Source organism: Dipteris shenzhenensis, chromosome 23 (genome assembly GCF_047967505.1).
Source record: "Dipteris shenzhenensis isolate YYH24624 ecotype China chromosome 23, Dip_SZ_1.0, whole genome shotgun sequence".
In the NCBI taxonomy this organism is placed as follows: Eukaryota; Viridiplantae; Streptophyta; class Polypodiopsida; order Gleicheniales; family Dipteridaceae; genus Dipteris; species Dipteris shenzhenensis.
In genome coordinates, this window is record NC_141618.1 from 550,597 (window position 1) to 573,487 (window position 22,891).

Below are 22,891 nucleotides of genomic sequence, written 5' to 3' on the forward strand. Positions count from 1 at the left end.
TACATCATGGTCAATCAGATGAGTCTAAAAGCAATTATAAAACGATTGCCGCAGAGATTGTTTGAAAAAAACAAAAGATGGAAAAGTAGGATCGCCAAAAACTCTATGATTTCTGTCCATCCATAGAGTCCAAAGTGCCCAGTAGCGCACCCAAACAAAAAATAAATAAAAACCCTGTCTAGCTGGATGAAAACCAAATAACCAGAAGAACCCGCCAAAAGTAACAATAGGAAATCTCGCTTGAAGCCCCTAACGACTGAGAGCGAGGAAATCACAAATATGTGGACAGTGCCAGAAAATGTGAGGCACAGATTCAGCAGAATGTAGACATCGGTGGCAAACAGCGGAGGCAATATGTCTATGCGCGAGTAACTACCCAGATGGAAAAATGCCAAGTAGGACTCGCCAGAGGAAAACCTGTTGCCGAAGAGGGACTTTATAGTGCCAGAGGAGACGCAGCCGCTTTCTCCACCACTTTGATGGGCGATCCATATGCCAAATAGAATTCGCTCTGTCAGAAACCCAAGACGGAGGTAACAACACTTTATACAGAGAAGGCGCTGTGATATATGGCAGCTTCAAAGGACGGGCTGAAGAAGAGGAAGAATGGAGAGTCCAATCCTCAAGCCTATCCTGAAGTTCCAAACGAGGTACCGGCAAGAAAGGTTGAAGCAGTTCTTAAATTTTGTGCCATAAAGGACGATAATGAGCTCCCAAATTGTACTTGCTAGCAGCTGCAGAAAAAAATAAAAGAGTGCCATCATCCTGAAGTACATCCGCCACAGAAGCAATACCTTTGAAAGATATAAAATAAGAACGCCTGGGTTCTTGTATAGCCAAAGGAGGGTGGAATACTTTGGACCAATAAATATTCTCAGCCCTCAAGGAAAGAATCCCTGCCGTTTTATTCCAAGTGGGGTAGAATATGCTTGCAATCAAGAAGCAAACAAGAGACAGAAGGGCAGCCTCTGATCTTGCCTTGATTAGAGCCAAGTAGAAAATCCCGCTGTGTAGGCTGCCAATGCCGAAAAGTAGAAGTATCAATATGCAACAAAACACATACACACACTTTTTTTTTTGGTAATATCCAGTGCATAGATTTATATGATCATAAATTTATATGATGGGAGGTCTCCAAAATGGAGAGCATCCCAAAGTTCAGAAGCATAAAAAGAAAAGCTGTATACAAGAAGCATCCATATCACCCTCATGGCAGGCATCATATAAGGATTGCCGCAATGAGGCTCCGAAAGATTCATATGACTTGTGAATCTGCCGACCCAAGTATGCCAAATTATGCTCACTCCAGATTGTCCAAAGAGCCCAATATCGCACCCAAGAGAGAAATAGTGAGTTTTGAGACAAGGAGTTCATAAATCTGCCAAAGAGTCAGAAATGTTTCCCAAATCTGTGACTCGGGAAACTGATCCGAAGATAATCTGAAATTCTCTTGAGGAGGATCTTAGTACACGGGCAGTGCCAAAGCAAATGAATAACAGTCTCTGAAGAAGCCTGACATCTTAAGCATGTGGATGGTGCAATGCGATGTTTAGCAAGTGTGACCCCCACTGACAATGTACCTGTCATACATCTCCAAAGAAAAAGTCTTTGTTTCAATGGCATTTTACACTTCCATAATATCCTGAGATTCTTCCATCACCATGAGAGGGGCTTCCTTATATGCCACAGAGAATTAGCATATTGCTGAATCCATGGAGCAGGCTGAAGAAGCCTATAGGCTTTGATGGAGGTTAAGGCAGGAAGAGGTACAGGATGAGTGCAGGTAGCAGAGGGTTGCAATTGCCAATCCATAAGCCTGTCGGTGTTAGCCACAGGAGGAACAGGTAGAAAAGGATGTAATAAATCAGCAATTTTCTTCCATATAGACCTATGATGCATTCCCAATGCATAGGAAGCAGTGGCCTGAGGAAATGATAAGACATATCCCTGATCATCTACCACATCATGTATGTATCTAATTTTTAATTTCATGAGATTGTAGGCCCGAATAGGTTTCTGTGAAGCTAGCGGAATTGCAAAAATGGCACTCCAGTGAATACTTTCTTTCCTCATTGAGTTTGTCCCCGAGCAATTATCAGGAGCCCATTTGACCTTAGAAAGTACTTGTTTCCAGTCAAGTATTAGAGCAGTAGAGAAAGGACAGCCATGTATCTTTCCTACAAATCTGCCAATGACAACCTCCCAATGATCAGTAGTCCAATGACCATAAGCACAAGTCCTCATGTTGACACACATGGATGCTAGCATACAAGTCCATGGCTGTTGTTGGCGGAAAAAAGTATGCGGCATAGTCGCCTTCCTTGCGAGCACATGATATCTTATGTTGAGGACATTAAGTGCACCATGCATCCTAGGAGAGCACACCATTTCCATCTTCATCAGTCTCAATGCTTTCACAATAGTTTTTGTCCTCCATAACATCTCCATAGCTTGAGACATAAAGGCTGAAATATCCATGGAGGACCAATGTATCAAAGGCAAATAGAACTGGACATAGGACATTACAATGGACTGTACTATTCTGAGCCTGACACGAAGAGGCCAAGTAGAAATCTTTCAGTATTCCAGTTTGTGTTGAAGCCTTTGGAAGATCCATTTTAGCTGTTGCTTCCTGGTGATATGCCATCCTATGGGATGTTCCAAATGCCTGACTACATCTTTGGAATGCACCACCTGACCTGGCCAAAGAATAGAATGCCAATCACATTGTGTCAGGGGAAGTAATTTAGATTTGTCAAAATTGACATGCAATCCTGTTGCCAAACCATACAATGAAAGAGTGGTTACCAAAATGATTGTGCATAGGCTTCACAGGATATTGGATGTGGGACTTCATCCTTATCAGTATGGATTTGTGCCGCGAAGACAAATCCATGATAATATTTCCAATGCCTTGACTGCAATTTAATATGCTAAGTATTCGCATCAAGATGTCCTTATATTGCAGGTGGATATTGCTAAGGCATTTGATACTGTTCAATGGGATTTTATCTCTGAAATTATGACAAAGCTAGGCTTTGGTCCCAAGATAGCAAATGCAGTTTACTGGCTTTATTCTGACTCTAGTTCTCAGTGCATTCTTGGGGGTCATCTGTCTCGGTCATGGACATTGGGTCGATCAGTTAGATAGGGCTGCCCTTTTAGTGCTCTCTTCTATGCCATTGCGACACATCCCCTTTTGATGTATCTTGATCATCTTACAAACACAGGACAGATGACTGGTCTTCAAATCCCTGGGGCTGCATCTTTTTTGGCACAAGCATATGCTGATGATTCCTTCTTTATGCCACATAATTCTCCCCGGGAAGTTCAGTGAGTTTGTAAACTACAAGCATCAAAGTAATAGGCCTCCAATCTGACATATGGTCACACAGATGTTTTTTGGGCACAAGTTTGACTATGCCATGCTTCCAAGAGTGCGGTAACTGATTTTCTTGCCAGGCAACATTGATAATTTGCAAGAGGACATCTTTCAAATCATTCCAAAAAGAAATATAAAATTCCGCCGTAAGGCCATCCCAGCCAGGGGACTTGTATTTGCTGAGGTGGAACAATGCATTATCAAGTTCTGTGTCAGTAAAAGGTCTCTCCAAGGTAAGAGCATCATTCATTTTCTCTATTTCAGAAACATATTGGAGAAATTCAGTCCTCGCATCAGTCATTTGATTTGATGGAGAACCAGGAGCAAAGAATAATTTCTGGAAATAATTTTGGCATTCATCTTGGAGATCAGAGAAAGAGTGCGTCCAAGAGCCCTCTAGCTTCCTTACCCTTAGACATGAGTTTTTCTTTCGAGTAGCGTGCAGGCCCTAGAAAAAGGCTTTTGATGAGCAGCCCTTATCCATGAGGGGCTTCATTCTTGCTCTAATTTGCCATTTGTGCAATTTCCTTTGATCATTAACAGTCAATTTAATCCGAGCATGTGAAAGGGAATCATTCTCTGATTCAGAGAGAGGCCTTAAATGTGAAAATTCAGTCAATTGTTGTGCTGTCCTTTTTGCCCATTTAACCTCATTCCTCCAGTTAGTCATATGCCGGTTTTCATACTCTCTAATGACATTCTGTATACGAGAGACAAAACTGTCCCAAGCATAATCCATGTCCTCCTGGGCATGCAAAGGCAAGGGATGAATTGCAAGTCTGATCATTTGCTGGAAATAGCGATGTCGGAAATAAGCTTGATTAACATGCAATAATCTACTGGAAAGGGGTGGCAAATCATCCAGTGGCATACCAAGGTGCAGATTCATCCATAATGGGGCATGATCTGACAAGGCCAATGAGAAATCTATGAGGAGATGAGGGCTAAAATCTGCATATTGTTGTGGGTAAAACAAATACCATCTGTCAAGCCTTGCCTAGTATGTAGTAAGTGCATTATGATGAAAAGTATATCCGGGCACGGATCCTTGGAGAAGCAGCCATAAATCTTCAGCCTGCACAGAAAGAAGCATGCTATCCCATTTTTGCCTTTCCAATGATAGCATATGAAATCTTGAAGTGGTGTTATCTCTTGGCAGAGGGGAATTATTAAAATCTCCACAGATGAATGCATTAGATCTCCATGGATATTTGCTTAATTTATCCCATAAAGAAGCCCTCATGGCAGAGGTCTAGGAGGCATAGACTGATGCAAACTCAAGTATATCACCATTGACATTACATTGTATGACCATCCATCTGCCACTGCTGTCATTGAAGGCTAATTGAGGCTCCAACTCATGTCTAACCATTATGCATACACCTGAGTAGGTAGTGGCACCAGCATAATATATATCATAACCGCCAAAATAATCATGATGACCAACCTTAGAGTGTTGATTATGCTCTTGCAAACAAACAATATCCGGCTGCATTTTATGTACATAATTCCATAAAAGCCTCCACTTTGAGACATTGCAGAGGCTTTGTACATTGTTTGATGCATGAAAGAGGTATATACAATAAAATATAAGTATGAAACAAGATAACAGAGAGGCAAAGCCTCTGCCTGCATGGGTTGCATTCCTTCATGATCCATGAAAGACATAGCATTCTCCCCCTCTTCAGAATCACATATGGGGATGCCCTTCTTCAAAACCCCTACCCAGTTTCGAAGGACAGGAGCTGAAGTAGAAGCCTGTCCTGGTGAGGGAGAAGAAGCATCCCATTGACGAGATTGAAAGGGGCGTTGCTTCAATAGAACCACCTTCTTAGGCTGTTAACCCGATCAGTTTCCGCAGATTCCTTCATCTTCTCTTTTTCTTTATCTTTTCCTTTTCCAGCAAGTGATTGCACCTGATTGATTGGTTTGGCATTCTTTGCTCCATTTCTATTTGCTGTCTTAGCTTGCAAATTCTCATTCTTTTCCCGTGTCTGAGGCGGCAAGGCATTGGGAGGGGGCTGATGTAGGACCATTGGGCATTCAGAGGCTAGATGCCCAAACTTGTGGCAGGCAAAACAAGCTCCTGCAAACGCACCCCATTTCAATTCAAAATACTTTTTCCCTAATTACACTCCCTCAACTTCCACTGCAATAGAAAGAGGGGTAGGTGTATCAGTGTCCCAGAGAATGCAGAACCTGTTACGGTTTCCCATAGGGCGTGGAGGACAAATGACTTGTCCCAAAGAAGCAGCCAGGCCAGGCAATTCTTCATGCATATAGTCCGGGAAGTTAACAACCTCAACCCATACAGGACAATGATGTTGTATAAGGCTTTGATAATCCTTGTTTGGGGACTAGGGCATACCATGTACCATCTGCTTCCTGTAAAAGAGGGGAGAGAGCTCAAGTAGCCTCTGCTTGCACAAAGCATTTGATAAGTGCACCTCATAAAAGCCTCTAGATGCAAAATATACTCCCTCTACAAAGCATCCTCCAAGGATGGACTTAATCCACTGTGCGACATCACACACACACACTTTTTTTTTTTGTGTGAAACCAAGAAAATTATATTATGAAACATTCATTTACATCAGGGCAGTGCTCAAAAGAGAGCCAAAGCCCTATCCATCAGAAGCAGTAAAAGAAAAGCTGAATACAAGAAACATCCAAATCTTCCTCATGTAAGGCATCATATAAAGACTACCGCATTGAGGCTCGGAAGAACTCATAAGGATGCTGAAGGGGAGAATTCAGATATGCTTGATTGCGCTGCAGCCAGAGGGTCCGTAAGGCCTAGTATCTGATCCAGTGGAAGAAAAGAGAATATTGTGACAAAGAAGCTGATAGTTTGCCATACATCTAGAAAAACCTGTAGAACCTGTGTGCTGGAAATCTGAGAGATAAGAAATAGGAGATTTTGTCTAGAAGGTCTCTGAAATATGAACAAAACCACAATAAATGCGGAATACTCTCAGATGTAAGGTGACATCTTGGATAAAGAGGTGAAGCTATCCGTCTTTGAGCCAATTTTACTCCCACTGGAAGAATACCAACAATACATCTCCATAGAAAGAGTCTTTGCTTCAATGGCATTTTCAACTTTCATATCAATTGCAATTTTCCTTTCCACCAGGCTAATGACTTGTTCAAATGCCATAGAGAATTAGCATGTTGGGCAATCCAGGGAGGAGGTAATATCAATCGATAAGCCTGTATAGAAGTCAATAAATGCAAAGGCCTAGAGGATATGCTTGGACTTGAAGACTGAAGGTGCCAATTTTGAAGCCTGTCTCTTACATTCAATGTCGGAATCGAAACCAGAGGGAGTAAGAGATCAGCAATAGCTTTCCAAATAGGTCTATGATGCATCCCCAGATTGTATTGTCGACATGCTACTGGAAAAGTGAGAATATTTCCTTGCATATCTACCACGTCATCAATGAACCGGATACCCAATTTCATAAGATTGTAAGCTCTGATGGGTTGTTGAACAACAAGGGGAGAGGAAAACACAGCACTCCAATGAATACTTTCCATTATGAGTGAGGAAGCTATAGAAGCAGGATGGGGAGACCATTTGATGTGAGAGAGTACTTGCTTCCAATCCTGAATCAAGGAATTAGAAAATGGACAACCAGGGATTTTACCTTGAAATTTGCCAAGTACTACTTCCGATGGATCAACTAGCCAATGTCCATAAGCATTTGTGCGCATCTGACCACACAAAATTGCCAACATGATAGACCAAGGCAGCTCTTGTTGAAAAAATGTCTTGAGCATAGTGATCTTTCTTGCCAACACATGAAATTTGATGTTTATTATATTCAAACCACCATGCATTCTTGGTGAGCAAAGCAAGTCCATTTTGAGCAACCGTAAAGCTTTTTTATGAAGCTTAGTTTTCCAAAAAATCTCCATGGCTTGAGACATAAAGGAAGTGAGATCTCGAGATGACCAATGTAATAGAGGAAGGTAGAACTGGACATATGCTAGAACAATAGACTGGACAATTCGAAGCCGTACATGCAGAGGCCAAGTGGAGATCTTCCAATATTCTAATTTGTCCTGAATTTTGTTTGACACCCATGAAATTTGTTGCTTATTGCTGATTTTCCAGCCAATGGGATAGCCCAAATGTCTTACTATGTTTTCCGGATAAATAATCTGGCCTGGCCACATGATAGCATGCCCGTCACAATGCTTGAGAGGCAAGAGTTTTGATTTCTGAAAATTAATTTTAAGACCAGCTGCCAACCCAAAATCTGAAAGGGTATCCATCAAGAGGCGAATCTCCAAAGGACTGTTCTTTGGCATGAAGAATGAATCATCTGCATAGGCCTGTGCAATGAAGGGTTGTGAACCAGAAATCTGAAGCCCCTCTAACTGTCCAGTATCAACCATGTGATCCATATAAAGAAGCAAAGGATGTGAAGCGATGGCATAAAGCAAAGCACTGAGAGGGCATCCTTGTCGAACTGAACGTTCGAGAGTCCAAGATTCAGACAAATGATTCCCTATAAAGCATTGTGCAGTGGAATCTGAGTAAAGCCAATATATGACATTAACTAGCTTTGGCCCAAAACCAAGTTTTAACATGATTTGAGAGACATAATCCCACTGTACCGTATCAAATGCCTTCGCCACATCCACCTGCATGACCAACACATCTTGATCTGAATATTTTGCATATTCCATTGCGATGAGAGTGTTAGAGATATTGTCATGTATATGCCGTCTTGGAACAAAACCATATTGCTTGGGATGAAGTCCATCATGAAGGATATCCTTTATCCGATGTACCAACATTTTGGCAATCAGTTTGTATATAACCGGCATCAAAGTGATGGGCCTCCAGTCATCCATAGTCTCACATAGAGGTTTTTTGGGCACAAGCTTAACCAGACCATGCTTCCAAGCTGAGGGAAGATGTTGATGCTGTCAGGCTACATTAATAAACTTCAAAATTGGACCCTTCAATTCAGGCCAAAAGGCTTCAAAAAATTCAACCGTCAGACCATCCCAGCGGATTTATGTTTACCCAAATGCTTAAGGGCTTCATCCAATTCAACATCTGAAAAAAACATTTCCAGCATTGAGGCTTTTTGCAAAGAGACAATAGGAGAAACAAGCTCAGTAAATCTGTTCCGAGCCTATGCAACCTGAGGTGTAGAAGAAGATGGCTGAGAAAAAAGAAGCTGAAAATGATCCAGACATTGTTTTTCTAGCTGAGATAGACTCTGGGTCCAAAGACCGTCTGGTTTCCTGACCCTCATGATAGATTGGCTTTGTCTATGTGCATGTAAGTTCCGAAAAAAAGATTTCGAGGAACAGCCCTTATCTAGCATAGGTTTAACTCTGGCCCTGATCTGCCATTTGGACAGCTTGCGTTTATCATTGGCATCAATTATGGAGGAAGCACAAGACAATAAATGCTGCTCAGAAGCAGATAGAGATCTTTGATGGCTAATCTGTACCAAATACTGCTTGTATGATTTTGCTCACTGGATATGCTGTCTGGTTTCTGCCATGTACCATCTTCCATATTCCTTAATGACATTTTGAATACGATGTATAAAAGAGGTCCAAGCGAAGTCCAGATCCTCCTGAGCATGGGATAGCAATGGCCTGCAAGCCAATCTGATCATATGCTGGAATTTTTCATGAGAGAGATATAATTGATTGACCTGTAAATTTCTGATTGAAGAGAGCTGCAAGTCATCCAGAGGCATACCAAAAGAAAGGGTGAGCCAAAGTGGAGTGTGATCAGATAATTGTTGTGAATAATCAGTCCACATTTGACATGTATATTCATTATATTGCTGAGCATGAATGAGATAATATCTATCAAGTCTGGCCCAATATTCTGTAAAAGCATTATGATGATATGTAAATCCCATAACTGAAGGGTGAGTTGCTGTCCATAAATCTGCAAATTGAAGTGATGATGTCATATGTTCCCATTGCTGGATTTCAGAGGGCAGCATATGGGATTTATGCGTGGTATTGTCCTTCCAGTGAGGAGAATTGTTGAAATCACCACAAAGTAGAGCATTTGAAGACCAAGGATATTGCTTTATGGAGTTCCACATTTGAGCTCTGGAAGCTGAATTTTGAGAGGCATACAAAGATCCTATTTCAAAAATCTCTCCATTGATCATACATTGGATAATCATCCATCGTCCACCAAGATCATTATATGCTATCCAGGGTTGCAGATCATGTCTGGTTAAAATGCACAGCCCAGAGAATTGTTCAGATCCTGAATAAAATATATCATATCCAGAAAAAAACCCATGCTGGCCAGCAAAAAAAACCCATGCTGACATCACACACACACACACACACATTGACAGACGTCCATAGAAGGCCTCGTGGGCCTATTGGACAAAGTGACACTAAAGAGAAAAACTCATACAAGCCATAAGGGGCTGAGGCAAAGGGCGCGCTAAGACTCTTTATTGAGTATTGTGTTGAAATAAAAAGAGTTCACTGGCTCAAACGAAAACAAGTGCAAAAATAAATAAATATATCATATCATATTATGTGCTGGAACTTGGACTGAAAACTCAAAAATCGAAATTGGGCATTGTGGTGGCTCGTCTATGAGCGATGAAAATGTCTCCAAATCTAAGTTTGTTTGGCTGTCTCATACTGTGGCATCGGAGGGAGGCGTGGTCTCCTCGATCTCTGAACCCGTTGAGCTATGTTCAGAGGCACCCCTCGTCTCGGGTGGTCCACTTTGAGGAAAGCTGTGATAGGGCGAACCTCAATCGAGTGTGCTCTGGGCAATCTCCGTGTCGTGGGTGGCCTCTGCAGTCCTCTCTCGGTAATCCAGGCTGCCCGTATAGCAGCTCCTCCTCCACCCCACTGTGTCCTGGAGTTGACTCGAATGCATACAAATGTGTGACGTGCCGTTGTCTGTGGTCAGCCTTTGCATCCTGTGGTGTGATCGCCTCTTGTTTCTCTCTGATCTGTCGTAGCAAGGTCTCCCTGTGTCGGCGCATCTCAAGCAGGTAGAGCCCAATGCAGACCTGGTCATGGAAATGGATCAAGCGTGATAGTGGGCCGAAGCCACTCCCGTCCTAGTAGTGGCAGTGGTATCGTCCTCGGATCTCGTAGTAGGCTCGGCAGGTGCAAAGAAAGTGTTCCTCTGTCTCAACCACTCTCAGTGTTCACTGCTCTCTAGATATATGTACTCTTCTCCTTGTTTCAATCCTCAGCTGATGAGATAAAACCCACATCTGTCCAATGGCGATCCTCAGCGCATGTGAGACTCTTCTGTCGTCGAGATATAGGGGTATGACAATGAATCCATCCTTTGAGACATTCAAGAAATTGTCACGGTAGAATTGTGTCTTGGTGGGGAGCTCTTGATCTCCCCCTCCAGCTCGAGACGTATGGAGTTGGAGAAGATCTAACTGTATGATACGGTTAATCTCATCTCACAGGATCGACTTAGGGGGTGCATCCAAACTATACTGAAAGGGGGGGAGCCTGTCCATCTGAATCTAATGTCTGGCAAACCATGTGTTTGCCCCACCCTTAGCTAGTCGTTTGGATGACTCCAGATTCAGCCTCGGTAGTCTCCAATGGGGTAAGTCCGAGACTCTGGATGAAAGTCGTTGTCTGAAAGATGGCATCAATCTGCAGTGGTGTCATGGCGAACTTTGCCTGTATTATCTCATGCGGGATTGAGGGCTTGCTGCGAATCATTCTAGATCTTATTGTCACCTGTAACCGCTCAAATGTCTTCCACATTGCTATCGGTAGATCACATCCCCAGAAAGATGCTGCATACATGACAGTCGGTCACACTAGCGTATCAAAAAGCCAGCACTTTGTCGGTGGATCCTCGAAGTGTGCCTGGAAACACTGTCTTTCCAATTGGGCTAGAGCACCCCGTTCCTGTGTGAGTCGTGCCTGGGCTGCATGTGTCACTGCATGTGTCATAGTGAAAAGGGGTCTTGTGAAGACTGCTCCCAAATATGTGTATGATTGCACTATCTCCATTGGCTCGGTTCGATAGGTGAAATTGAGTCGTCGGATTATTGCATATGAGGTGTTTAAGACCATAACGTTGGTCTTCCCAAGGTTGACTGTCAGGTCTCTCTCTCTACAGAACACCTCTAGGGTGAGAGAGAGAGAGAGAGAGAGAGAGAGAGAGAGAGAGAGAGAGAGAGAGAAATTTTATTAGAGTCGTCGGAAGACCGATGGGTTTATGAGACTGAAAGAAAGCCTGATACAAATCACAGTAAGGGTGGAGCTACTGAAACGAGCATCATCACCCGTGCTGAATCCTAAGTCTGATCATACATAATCAAATACATTTGGATGTAACAAATGAAAAGAAAAGGACTGGACCGGAGCGGAATCCTCCGTATGTCATGTTGCCCTGGTTGGTGCATAGCCGGTGATGGGACGTTGGCGCCCATCAAGGGGTGCCGTGCGTCTCGATCTCCTGGACGAGGCTCGACGCAAGACGAGAGCCACCGTGACTCCCGTGGGACGTATCCCGAGTCTAAACAATGACGGGAGGTCCCCCAGAGTGATCTGTGTGTTCCTTGGATGTCTCGTGTATCGTGCTGCGGTCGTCGGGTCGGGGTCTCTGTCACGTTTGCGGCTAGAGACCGGACGATCAATGTCACTCGATGGGAAGAACTCTGTGATCCTGCTCTCAAAGGTGTCTGATGATGTGGCCAAGCCCCGTCGCCTGAGTAAGTACTCTTTGTGTCGGACCACCTCGTGAATGAGGGCCGCGAGGCATTTTTGATCTGGGTAGGCGAGGAATCTGGAAAGAAGCCCGTAGCTGTCTATGAAGAGGCAGTGGTAGGGACCTCGGATCTTGTAGTACACTGGGCACCTGAAAATAAAATGCTCCTCCGACTCAACCTCCTGACAGTCGCACAATATGCATAAGCGATGCTCCCTAGGAATTCCGCTCTGCTGTACCGCTCTCTATGCGGAGGCGGTGTGATGATACCCGAAACTGTCCGATGGAGATCAGTAGTGAGTGATATGAAGCTCAGTGTATACCCCGGTGGTGTGATGAATCCCTCCTCAGAAATACAAAGATAATAATCTTTGTAGAAACTCAGCTTCACTGGAAGCTCCCTCGGCTCCAATCAGATCCTAAAGGTGTGTAGTTGCAAGAGATCCTCTCGAATGACCTGGTTGGTGTGTGGCGCGATCGGAATGGTGGGTGGGAGTACTGGAGGGGCATCTAAAACTGTACTGAAAAGGAGGTATCCTATCGATGTGAAACCCTAGTCTCACAAACCATCTATGAGTCCGTGCATACCAGTATCGCTCGTCTCCCTCTGTTGCCAACCTCATGGAGGAATCGAGAGCCAACCATGGCAACCTTTGTCTCCTTGATGTGCAATCCCCATATGATCTAACCCGGTGTAGATATGTGATGGTCAGAAAGGTTGCATCTAGCTACAGTGGAGAAGCACCAAACTTGGCCTGAATGATGTGATGTGGTACAGACAGTTTCCCCCGGATCATCCGTGAGAGCATGAGGATTTGCAAGCGCTCCACCCGTGTCCACTCTATCTCTTACATGTCAGGCCCCCAAGAAGGGCTGCCATACATACCGGCTGGTCGGACCAAGGAGTCGAAGAGAAGAGTCCTGGTCCGAGGGTCTTGGAGGTGGGAGTGGAAGCATTGTCTCTCTAGCCGAGCTAGTGAGGCGTATCTCCTACTCAGTCTGGCGTGCATCGTTGGTCTCATCGTGAAGATCGGGCCGGAGAAGATGACCCCGAAGTGAGTGTATGAGGATACGATCTCAACTGGTGACCCACCGAAAGTGAACTGCTTCCGTTTCATGTTTGCTCGAGAGGTGTTAAAGATCATGACCTTGGTCTTGCTAAGGTTGACCTCCAAATCATGGGATAAACAAAAAGCCTGCAATGCATCCAGGTGTCGCTGGAGCCCCTCGGGTGTGGTCGACAAGAGTGCCACGTCATCTGCATAAAGAAGAATCCTGATGATGATCTCGGCAAGTGAGCAACCGGTCCCTCCAAACGCCCCCATGAAAGTCTCAAGCTCATCGATGTAGAGGCCAAACAGGGCTGGTGATAAGGGACAACCCTGTTTGATCCCTATTGTACTCAAGATCTCATCTGTCCAACTTGCGCCTGTCCGAACGCGGCCCGAGATGCTCTCATAAATTGCCATGATTGCCCAGATGATCTCTTGATCAAATCCCAGTGTTTGTAGGCGTGTGATGAGACGAGTTCGAGGTACTGTGTCAAAGGCTTTGCGGAAAACCACAAAGCAGCAAAATACCCTCTCCTTCCGTGATCTAGCCTCTTCAATGATACTCCTGAGTGTGAGTATGTGATCCATAGTCCCATGGTCTCGCCTGAAACTTGCCTGACCCTCTGCTCTGAGCCCTCTCATCTCTGCGAACAGGTTGACCGACGCATCCAATACAGCATAGATCTTGGACATCACATGTCCAATCATGATAGTCTTGTAGTTACTCGGGTCCATGGGATCCCTTGCCTTGTGGATGGGGGTGATGGTGTTGAGTGTCCAAGTGCGGGGGAAGCCAAGGCAAACATCGTCATTGAATAGCTTTTCTAGGATCGGGGCTAACGTGTTGATCCCATATGCGATAAACTCAGTGCATAGCCCCTCGTGATCCTTAGCTCGGTCATTGTGCAGTTTCAATGTCGCGTCCTTGACTCCCCCTCTGGTGAACAACGTGCAAGTGGTGGGTGAGGTCTAGATGGAGACCTACGCTCAAGGGATCTCGGCCAAAAATCCTTAGAGTTATTGCTGTACAAGATATTCAACAGTTGCTCCTCATTTCGATGAAGAAATGCTTGCTTCTTCTTCTGACGTACGAGACGTCGGTATTTGCGTACCGTGTCTGGTGTGTTTGGGAGGTGGCATTTGGTTTCAAGTCGGAGTTGTCGGCGATAAGCCTTGCATTCCACATCGTACCAGTTGTTGCAAGGTACAGAACCAAGAGATGTGATCGATGTAGGTTAAGAGTCTGTTTAGGCATCTAGAGTAGGCCGGTGAGAGGCTGTGATCAAAGTGTATGTCGTGGTAGGTATCCTGCTTCCTATGTGGTGTGTGGTGTGACTAAGAATGGGGTGGCGATAGTGAAGAATAGGTATGTGTGATCAGCTCTTGGAGGGAGTGGTGCTACGGTGAAGTCGGTGATACATGAAGTGAACGTAGGGGATCCCATGATGTAATCTACTACACTAGTGCCCCCTCCGTGTGGGAAGCAAGTAAAACCACTTGAGGAGGGCCATAGGTCAAGCCCGTTGTAGATGATGAGATCATGCATCCTGCCCAGATCAAGGAGCGCGTGTCCATATGGTGTAACAGGCCCGTGTTGGTCCGATGAGGTCCTGGTCATACCTGCTCCGTCTAGGTCCATGTCTGGTAGCATGATAGAGTTGTCTCGGAAGTCCAGGAGTGGTGCTTGGTGCGTGCTCGTCCTAGCGTTGAAGTCCCCAACAAGGAGAACTTTCCCGCGAGTTGAAAGGTGTGGGATATCCTGATGTAAGGGTGCATATGGCGATGTCTCACCCTCCTCTCGTGCCACTCTGGCAAAGTGGGATGTGTCTGGCGGGAAGTAGCATATTGCTATGAAAAGGTCACGGGTGTCTGTGCGTCGGATCCGGATCCACATGAATCGGGAGTGTGCGTCCTTTCTCTCAATGGAGATGGCTCCAGCGAGGGAAGACCTGTACAATACTGCGACACCGCCTGATTTTCGGACTCCTCCTGTATCTCTCGTCTCATCCCTGAAGGTTGACTCCCATGTGTGGAGAGAGAGAGAGAGAGAGAGAGAGAGAGAGAGAGAGAGAGAGAGAGAGAGAGAGAGAGAGAGATGAATATTAGAGACTTGGTCCTAGGGTCTTGAAAATGGGAGTGAAAGCACCGGTGCTCCAGTCTTTGTAAGTGCCCTCTGCTCAAATGGGATTGCATAGCTAGTATCATAATGAAGATGGGGCCTGAAAAGAGGACTCCCAAGTACATATAAGATGCAACAATCTCAACTTGTGCCTTGTCGAAGGTGAATGGCTCTCGATGTGCAGTTGGTTGAGACTTGTTGAAGGGTTGAAGGTCACGAGATTGGTTTCACCAAGGTTGACCTATGTGTCTCATAGGAATTATGAAGTGCATCTAGGTCTCATCTAGGTGTCGATAGAGACCCTCAACTAATGACGAGAGTAGGACCACGTCATCCACATATAATAGAATCGGGATCAAAGATGTGCTAAAGATGAGGGTGCTCTACCTAGTGTCATGATGAAGGAGTCGAGATCATCAATGTATAGACCAAACGAGTCGGTGATAAAGGACAACCTTGTTTGATCCCAATTGTGCTCATGATCTCCTTTGTCCACGCACTCGTTCTGACTCTGCTTGATACTCACTGGTAGAGTGTTTGAAATGCCTAGAGATGATGTCTCAATTGTATTGCAGCTCATGTTACTTGAATAGTCGAGCCTGTAGCACCATATCATACACTCCACAAAAATTCACAAACCAACACATTTTCTACGCTTTTGTGTCCTGGCCTCCTCATGAACTATCACTGTGTGCAAGAAGGACAAAGATGATTCTAACGCAAGTAGCCCATCATCCTCCATCTCCACGACATTTTGTGTTTAAAATCCGTCTGACCACATAAGAGATCCTCCAAACTTTGATTGTAGAGGCTTTTGATGACTTTGGATTGATCGGTTTGTGTTTAGCCAAAAAGTGCTTGTCAAATTTTTTGTTGGCAAATGCAAGAAAACAAGTTTATGCCAAGGGGGTTGCCTAAGCTTGTCGAGGGATTCAAAAGGGTGTAGAGATATAGGTCAAGAATTGTGAATTTGGTTGAGGGAGCATTTATAGGATGTATTGCTAATGTTCATTTTGTAAGGTGCAGCTGTTTTTTTGGCTTAAATGTAAACATAATATGGTATGTGCTCATTGACAAAGCTCAATAAATGTCATGTAATGCATTGCGATGAAGATTATATATAATTCTTGTGCAAATTTTTTAACTTAAAGCTTATTATATTGCGAGTTGCGACATTATATTCAGACTTCAGTGAAGGATTGCTTATGAAGTTTTTGATTAGGAATGCAAGAGGACTAGATAGTGACAAGGATTCAGACGTGGCCAAGGCCAAGGTCATTTTTTATGAGGTGCATGGTCAAGGGAGCCATGTTAGGCATCTTTGTATTCATCTTTTTGCAGATATCCATAAGTATACTCTCATAATCATTAGCATTTATGTTTAAAGATGTATATGGCTTCTTTGCTGGGCATGTTGGTGTTACAAAGAGAACAAGAGCATGATAGGTTTTCCATTTGTCATCATGTTTTCATCTTTGACTAGATTTGAATCATGTTGTCGTATGCTAAATAAATTATCTTCATCTGTTTGTCTTTAACTGTCAAAGCTTTGAACTTGTAATGATTTGATTTTCTTTGTTGTATGCAGCGTTTCCTCTTTGGCTTGGTTTATGTCCATGCAGGAGACCAGCTTTGTAACGATTGGGCAACGAGTTTTGGCTGACCCTTTGAAGTATGTCAAAGCAACTTAAAATCATAAGTTTTAGCTAGGAATGTAGTCTAATTAATGTTGAGATTCATTATTATATTTGTCTTACTAGCATAGTTGGAAATTGGCAGGTGTCGCTTCCATTATGGACATCCCGATGTCTTTGATAGAGTGTTTCATATAACAAGAGGGGGTATAAGCAAGGCTTCTAAAGTTATCAACTTGAGTGAAGACATCTTTGCAGGTGGACTTAACTGTCATGAATTTCCTACTAGTTAGGCATGCTTTTTGCTTTAGGACAATATATCTTGTTATGAGTTGTAATAGTTAGGGTCATGCTAGTTTTTCAGTTTATGATTTTTGGGATGCATTGCAGATTTTTAAAAGATTGTTTGTTAGGATTGTGAATGCTCTTTGAACTTTACTTGTAAGGGTTGCCATTTAACTGTGTGACATTTTAGGGTTCAATTCTACATTGCGACATGGCAATATCACACACCATGAATACATTCAAGTTGGCAAAGGACGTGATGTAGGTTTGAATCAAATTTCAATGTTTGAAGCAAAGGTCGCTAATGGAAATGGGGAGCAAGTGTTAAGCAGGGACATCTACCGACTAGGCCATCGTTTTGACTTTTTCCGGATGCTGTCCTGCTATTTCACTACAGTCGGGTTTTATTTCAGCTCAACGGTATGTTTTGTCTTAATAACACTGTCAATTGATACGTTGTAGCAAACATCAATTTAGTGAATGCTCACCAAGCAATGACTTTCGACCAAGTTCACACAATGTGTGTTTAATTTGAAATATTATACGGGGCTTCATCTTGAAGGGTACAACACAACCATAGGATTATCATCTTCCGGATTCCGTATTTGAGTGGGGCAAAGATGAATGCAGCTAGGCAAAGTCCTATGGTGGCTCTTAATATTTCTTGGCCATTTCATTATCATTTAGGCTTGCAAGTATATATGATGCTCTAGTTTTTTCTATTGTGTGAAAAGTGTCAGATGTAGTTTACCATGGCATAGTTGAATTCTATGGAACAAGAGCAAGTTTAAAAGGGTCTTCCAATGATAGTTCATTTGTGCATTTTTGCTAGTTAAATGTCCCTCATGTAATGTAATCATAAGTCTTTTTGGGGAAGGTATGTATGGAATTTATTTAAGCCATCTGTTCTTATTGGGGAAATGGATTTGTCCATGCATAAAGCTTAAAGGTATAAATGTTTGAAACAATTATCTTCAAACCAGCAATACAAATTCTTGTCTCCTGTATTAGTTTTTTTTGATTGTCAAGAAGCTCATGCTTTTTCGTATGTTCTAAACAAGTTGATTGTCACAGAATTCATACAAGCATAACTATATTTAGCTGTACTTTCTTGTTTTTATCTTCGTAGTTGTAGTTTCAGTGCTCTGCTGCATGTGTTTAAGAGTTTTCAGGGCTGTAGTGAAATCTGTGTATCCATTTTCAATAGTCTTGCTCTGTTTCTTATAAGGATGAGAGATTAAGGTGGGAACAAGTAAACATGTTTTTCTGTACTCCTGATGTCTGTCGGTCTGCTGGATGGAAAAATCGTTTAATGTTTGTAATTGGGAAAAGGGTTCTTGCCGTATAAATATACGTAAACCTCTAAATAAGTTAATGAATTAATATGCATACATGTACGTATGCACATCTAGACATAGATGAGTACCTTGGATATATATGTATATTTGCATATCTGTGTATGCATCTATGGGTACCCATTAAGTACATACATGTAACTACAAACCTATATACACACATGCACAGAAAATATACACGTACCTGAATGCCTCCACATCCACATAGGCATGGGCATAGGCATAGACATGTAGAGGGACTCGGAGTATGGGATCTTGTTGCTCTAGCTCATACATATAGGCAATTTACAACATAGGTAACATGCTAGGGTTGAGAGGACCCTGTCTGTGGTAGTGGAATTGGCAGCTTGGTTGTTGTAGAGCTGGAGCTTTTGTAGTTGAGCCATTGGAATTGCCTTTTGGCAATGCATTGTAACTTCAACGTGGGACACGAATGTGATTATGAAGTTGTAGTCTCCAATTTGGAACTGTTGGATGCAACTGCGGTTGTGGAGCTGCAGTTGCGACTGTGAAGCTGTGGTTGCAACATCGAGATTCGAGTTGAGGGTGCAGATGGACAGTGGTAGAAGAGATGGAGAACTTGAGCCCTCTCTCAACACCCAGTCCTCTTAATGATCTCTCATCCTCTTGCCCGCTTTCAGTCCTCACTGAGCGCTCCTTTTCCCCTTGCCCTGTTTGAGCTTTCTCTCAATCCGTCAGTGCCCTCTCAGTTCCCCTTCATTCTCAACGCCTGGTTAAAAACTTCTTTCATGGTTTCTTTGCTCTTGATGACCATTTGGAATGGTGTTTCAAGGAATCTTGTTGATGGTCAAGACTTGTTAGTTCCCATTGTTGTTACCCTCTTCCCTTTCCTCCTCATCATAAATAGAGATATGAGTGTCCATGTGGTATGTAGCCATGATACTGCAGCTCTCAATACATGGCCTTTGTGTCTCCAAAATGAAAAAGTCAAGCATCCCTTATGTAGGTTTTTTGCAAAACCAAATAATCTACTGAAACCTTGCTGGAAAGGCAACATGACTGACCATGATCTCATAGTAGAGGCTGCAATTGAAGTTCTAATGGTCCTCAGTCTCAATTTCCTGGGAGTCACTTATCAAGCATAAGGAATAACTTCCTGCCTGTTTTTGAATCTGTGCCATGAAACTCTGATCATCCTTAATGCATTGTGACAAGTATATCTGGGTCTCTGAATAAAATGATCCCCCGTGACCTAAAGCAAATGGTCTTTGTAGAACTTTTTCTTGTAGGAAGTGTAGAAGGGGGCACAATCTAAAACCAGCAGTTTGTAGCTGAAAATGATCTGATCAATGGCGTGCTTTCATTTTTTTGTTGATAGATACACGGTGTGAACCATCTTGTGACTTGTACATAGGAACACCCCTCACTCTTATTGTGGGCAACCTGGGAGGAAGAAAACAATACGAAAGCAGGTAGCCCATCAGCAGCCATCTCCATGACCTTGTGTATGTATGAGATCACTCAAAAAGCCACATTGAAGCGAGGCTCCAAACCGTCCTGGCATGATCAAGCATGGAACTGGTGTATTTGCTCCATCGTGCCCCACAGTGGTCTTAGTGAGGTCAGGATGAGTATTTCTGTCTGTACTTATGGAATGTGTGCTTGCAAGCATTGGGACTTTAGCCTTGCAAGGGGGCATATCACTTGGTAAGTCTATCCTGATTCAACAATAGTTAACGGTGTATGATTTTCATGCTGGTCGCATATTATATTCACACTCCTTAAGTTACAAAACTCAAGAATGTATACAGCTATATTCACAACATTGTTGGACGATAATCATTGAAAATTATGCAATACATATGACTGTTCAGGGAGACTGTGGGCTAATCTTTTGGTTTGGGTGGTTACAACATTTCTTGTAGAGTTCAGATGGATAACTTGGATTGCCGATAGTGTGTAGGCGATAATGCAGTCATGGGCCATGGTTTCTATGTGCATTGAAATGCTTGTATTCAATCTGTTTACTCAAGGGTTAAGTTGATCTTACTTGTCTGAAGTTGTTCAATGTATTTACTGTTGTGTATTTAATGTGTTGCAGATAGTGGTTCTCACAGTTTATGTCTTTCTATATGGCCGCCTTTACCTTGCTCTCAGTGGCCTAGCGCGGTCTCTTTCTGAAGAAGCCGAATTGAAAAAAAATACTCCATTGGAAGCCTCCCTGGCTTCGCAGTCCCTGGTTCAGCTAGGTGTGCTAATGGCTCTTCCAATGGTAATGGAGATAGGGCTGGAGAGTGGATTTTGGAAGGCCGTGAGTGACTTTGTTGTGATGCAATTGCAGCTGGCCTCTGTCTTTTTCACGTTTTCCTTAGGTACCAGAGTCCACTATTTCGGACGGACAATTTTGCATGGTGGAGCAAAGTACCGTCCAACAGGGAGGGGTTTTGTGGTTAGGCATGAGAGGTTTGCTGAAAATTACCGTCTGTACTCACGGAGCCATTTTGTCAAAGGATTGGAACTCGTGGTGCTTCTATTAGTCTATAATGTCTATGGCAGGTTAAGCAAGGGCGTGGTTCCTTACATTTTAATCACATTTTCCATGTGGTTTCTGGTAGCATCATGGTTGTTTGGCCCATTTTTGTTTAATCCGTCAGGGTTCGAGTGGCAGAAAATTGTAGAGGATTGGGAGGATTGGAACCAGTGGATTAAAAATAGAGGAGGTATTGGGGTGCCTTCCTTAAAAAGCTGGGAGTCATGGTGGAATGAACAGCAAGAGCACCTGAAGTATACAGGATTTGGTGGCCGTTTGTGGGAGATTCTACTTGCGTTTAGATTCTTTCTGTATCAGTATGGTCTCATCTACCACTTGAATCTTGTCAAGGGAAGCAAGAACATCGCGGTACAGCTGCCTGGATAATACAGTTATTTTCAGAGGATGTCAATTATCTTCCAGGTTTTCCTTGTTTGGGTGCCTAATCGCATATTTTGTGTCTTCAGGTGTATGGGCTATCATGGCTGGTGATTGGAGTTCTGCTTATGGTCTTGAAGGTAAGAAGGTTGCCTCCTAGCAGTAGGTTTTTGGACTTGGCTTCTTCTTAACAACCTCTTTTAAGAATATGCTTTCTTTTCTGTGATGGTCTCTGCAGGTTGTTTCCATGGGAAGGCAACGATTCGGTGCAGATTTTCAGCTCCTGTTCAGGCTTTTAAAGGCGGGGCTTTTTCTAGTCTGCCTTGCAATACTTGCAGGGCTTTTTTTCGTTTTCGATTTCACAATTGGTGACCTTCTCACATGTGTGGTTGCCTTTCTGCCAACAGGATGGGCCTTGCTACTGGTAGCTTTTGAGCTCAATTGTCTTGACATTTTAATTTCTTTATCCATGATACACAGTAGTTGTAAAGTATCTTCTCATGTTTCCTTTCACATTTATAGAAATAGATGTTTTACCTTTGTGATTTTTAAGAGATACTTTACTTTTGGCGGGGTGTTGAGATTTTAATGTGCCATGCCAGGTAATGTAATCCTCATGCTTGAAGCTTCTGTCACTTTTAATATTTATCTGAAGTTGATTGCATGTTTTGCAGATTGCACAGGCATGCAGACCAATTGTGGTTTTGTCAGGGTTTTGGGATTCTGTGAAGGCACTTGCTCGAGGATATGAATATATGATGGGTCTTTTGCTGTTTGCGCCTGTAGCAGTTTTGGCATGGTTTCCATTTGTATCAGAATTTCAATCTCGTCTGTTGTTCAATCAAGCATTTAGCAGAGGTCTGCAAATTTCTCGTATTTTGGCTGGTGGAAGGAAAGGCTGAAATTGAATGGGGCTGGTATGGAGAGGGAAATTTGTTACGGGGTTTTGGGAGTGCCTCTAGAACAATCTCCCCTTGGACTTGTATCGTAAAGAAGTTCCCAGTGTGGAGTATGCAAATCGTCATACTCCAAGGCTATCACACCTGGGTAATTTTGTACACAATAGGCAGCTTTTGCTTGCTACAGGCTATGGAAGAATTCTTATTAGGCTTGCATAATCAATGTATTCTCTTGCAAAGACGAGAGCTTATTCGTGTAAAGAGAATTCTACATTCATATTGAAATGGCTACGGAATGTTATATACATGTGCCCTCTATCCCATGTTTTGTTCACCGGACCTTGTTTTTATGATCGAACTGAGACAATACAGCAAAAATTGATCTAACCTCACTTTTTGAGAATCTATAAATTCAGAGTTCCAATCATTTAGTTTGTGAAGGGGATGTACTTTATGTTGCTTTTCAGAGAGAGAAGCTCAGAATAAATGTTGGAGCAGTGTTGGAAGATTCTAGGCGAAAGCACTCGAAAGAATGAGCTACCTGCCCATTATAGCCTGTGCTACTTCACTTACCTCCCTAGCT

At 43.2% G+C, this 22,891-nt stretch overlaps 1 protein-coding gene and 1 pseudogene across 3 annotated transcripts in view; one reads left to right on the plus strand and one right to left on the minus strand.

Annotated features, from left to right (window-relative positions):
- LOC147886827 (callose synthase 5-like) overlaps positions 1 to 22,613 on the plus strand; it is an 83,316-nt gene extending 60,703 nt beyond the window's left edge. For all 3 annotated transcript variants that reach the window (XM_087394736.1, XM_087394738.1, XM_087394737.1), the window contains exons 37-43: positions 16,855 to 16,938; positions 17,046 to 17,158; positions 17,376 to 17,605; positions 20,603 to 21,400; positions 21,499 to 21,549; positions 21,648 to 21,833; positions 22,084 to 22,613. In XM_087394736.1, coding sequence (XP_087250862.1) covers positions 16,855 to 16,938; positions 17,046 to 17,158; positions 17,376 to 17,605; positions 20,603 to 21,400; positions 21,499 to 21,549; positions 21,648 to 21,833; positions 22,084 to 22,311 — 1,690 coding nt within the window. In that variant the 3' untranslated portion in view covers positions 22,312 to 22,613. The remainder of the gene's footprint in view (positions 1 to 16,854; positions 16,939 to 17,045; positions 17,159 to 17,375; positions 17,606 to 20,602; positions 21,401 to 21,498; positions 21,550 to 21,647; positions 21,834 to 22,083) is intronic.
- On the minus strand, positions 1,159 to 2,448 carry LOC147886828 (uncharacterized; annotated as a pseudogene).
- Positions 22,614 to 22,891: the final 278 nt, after the last annotated feature.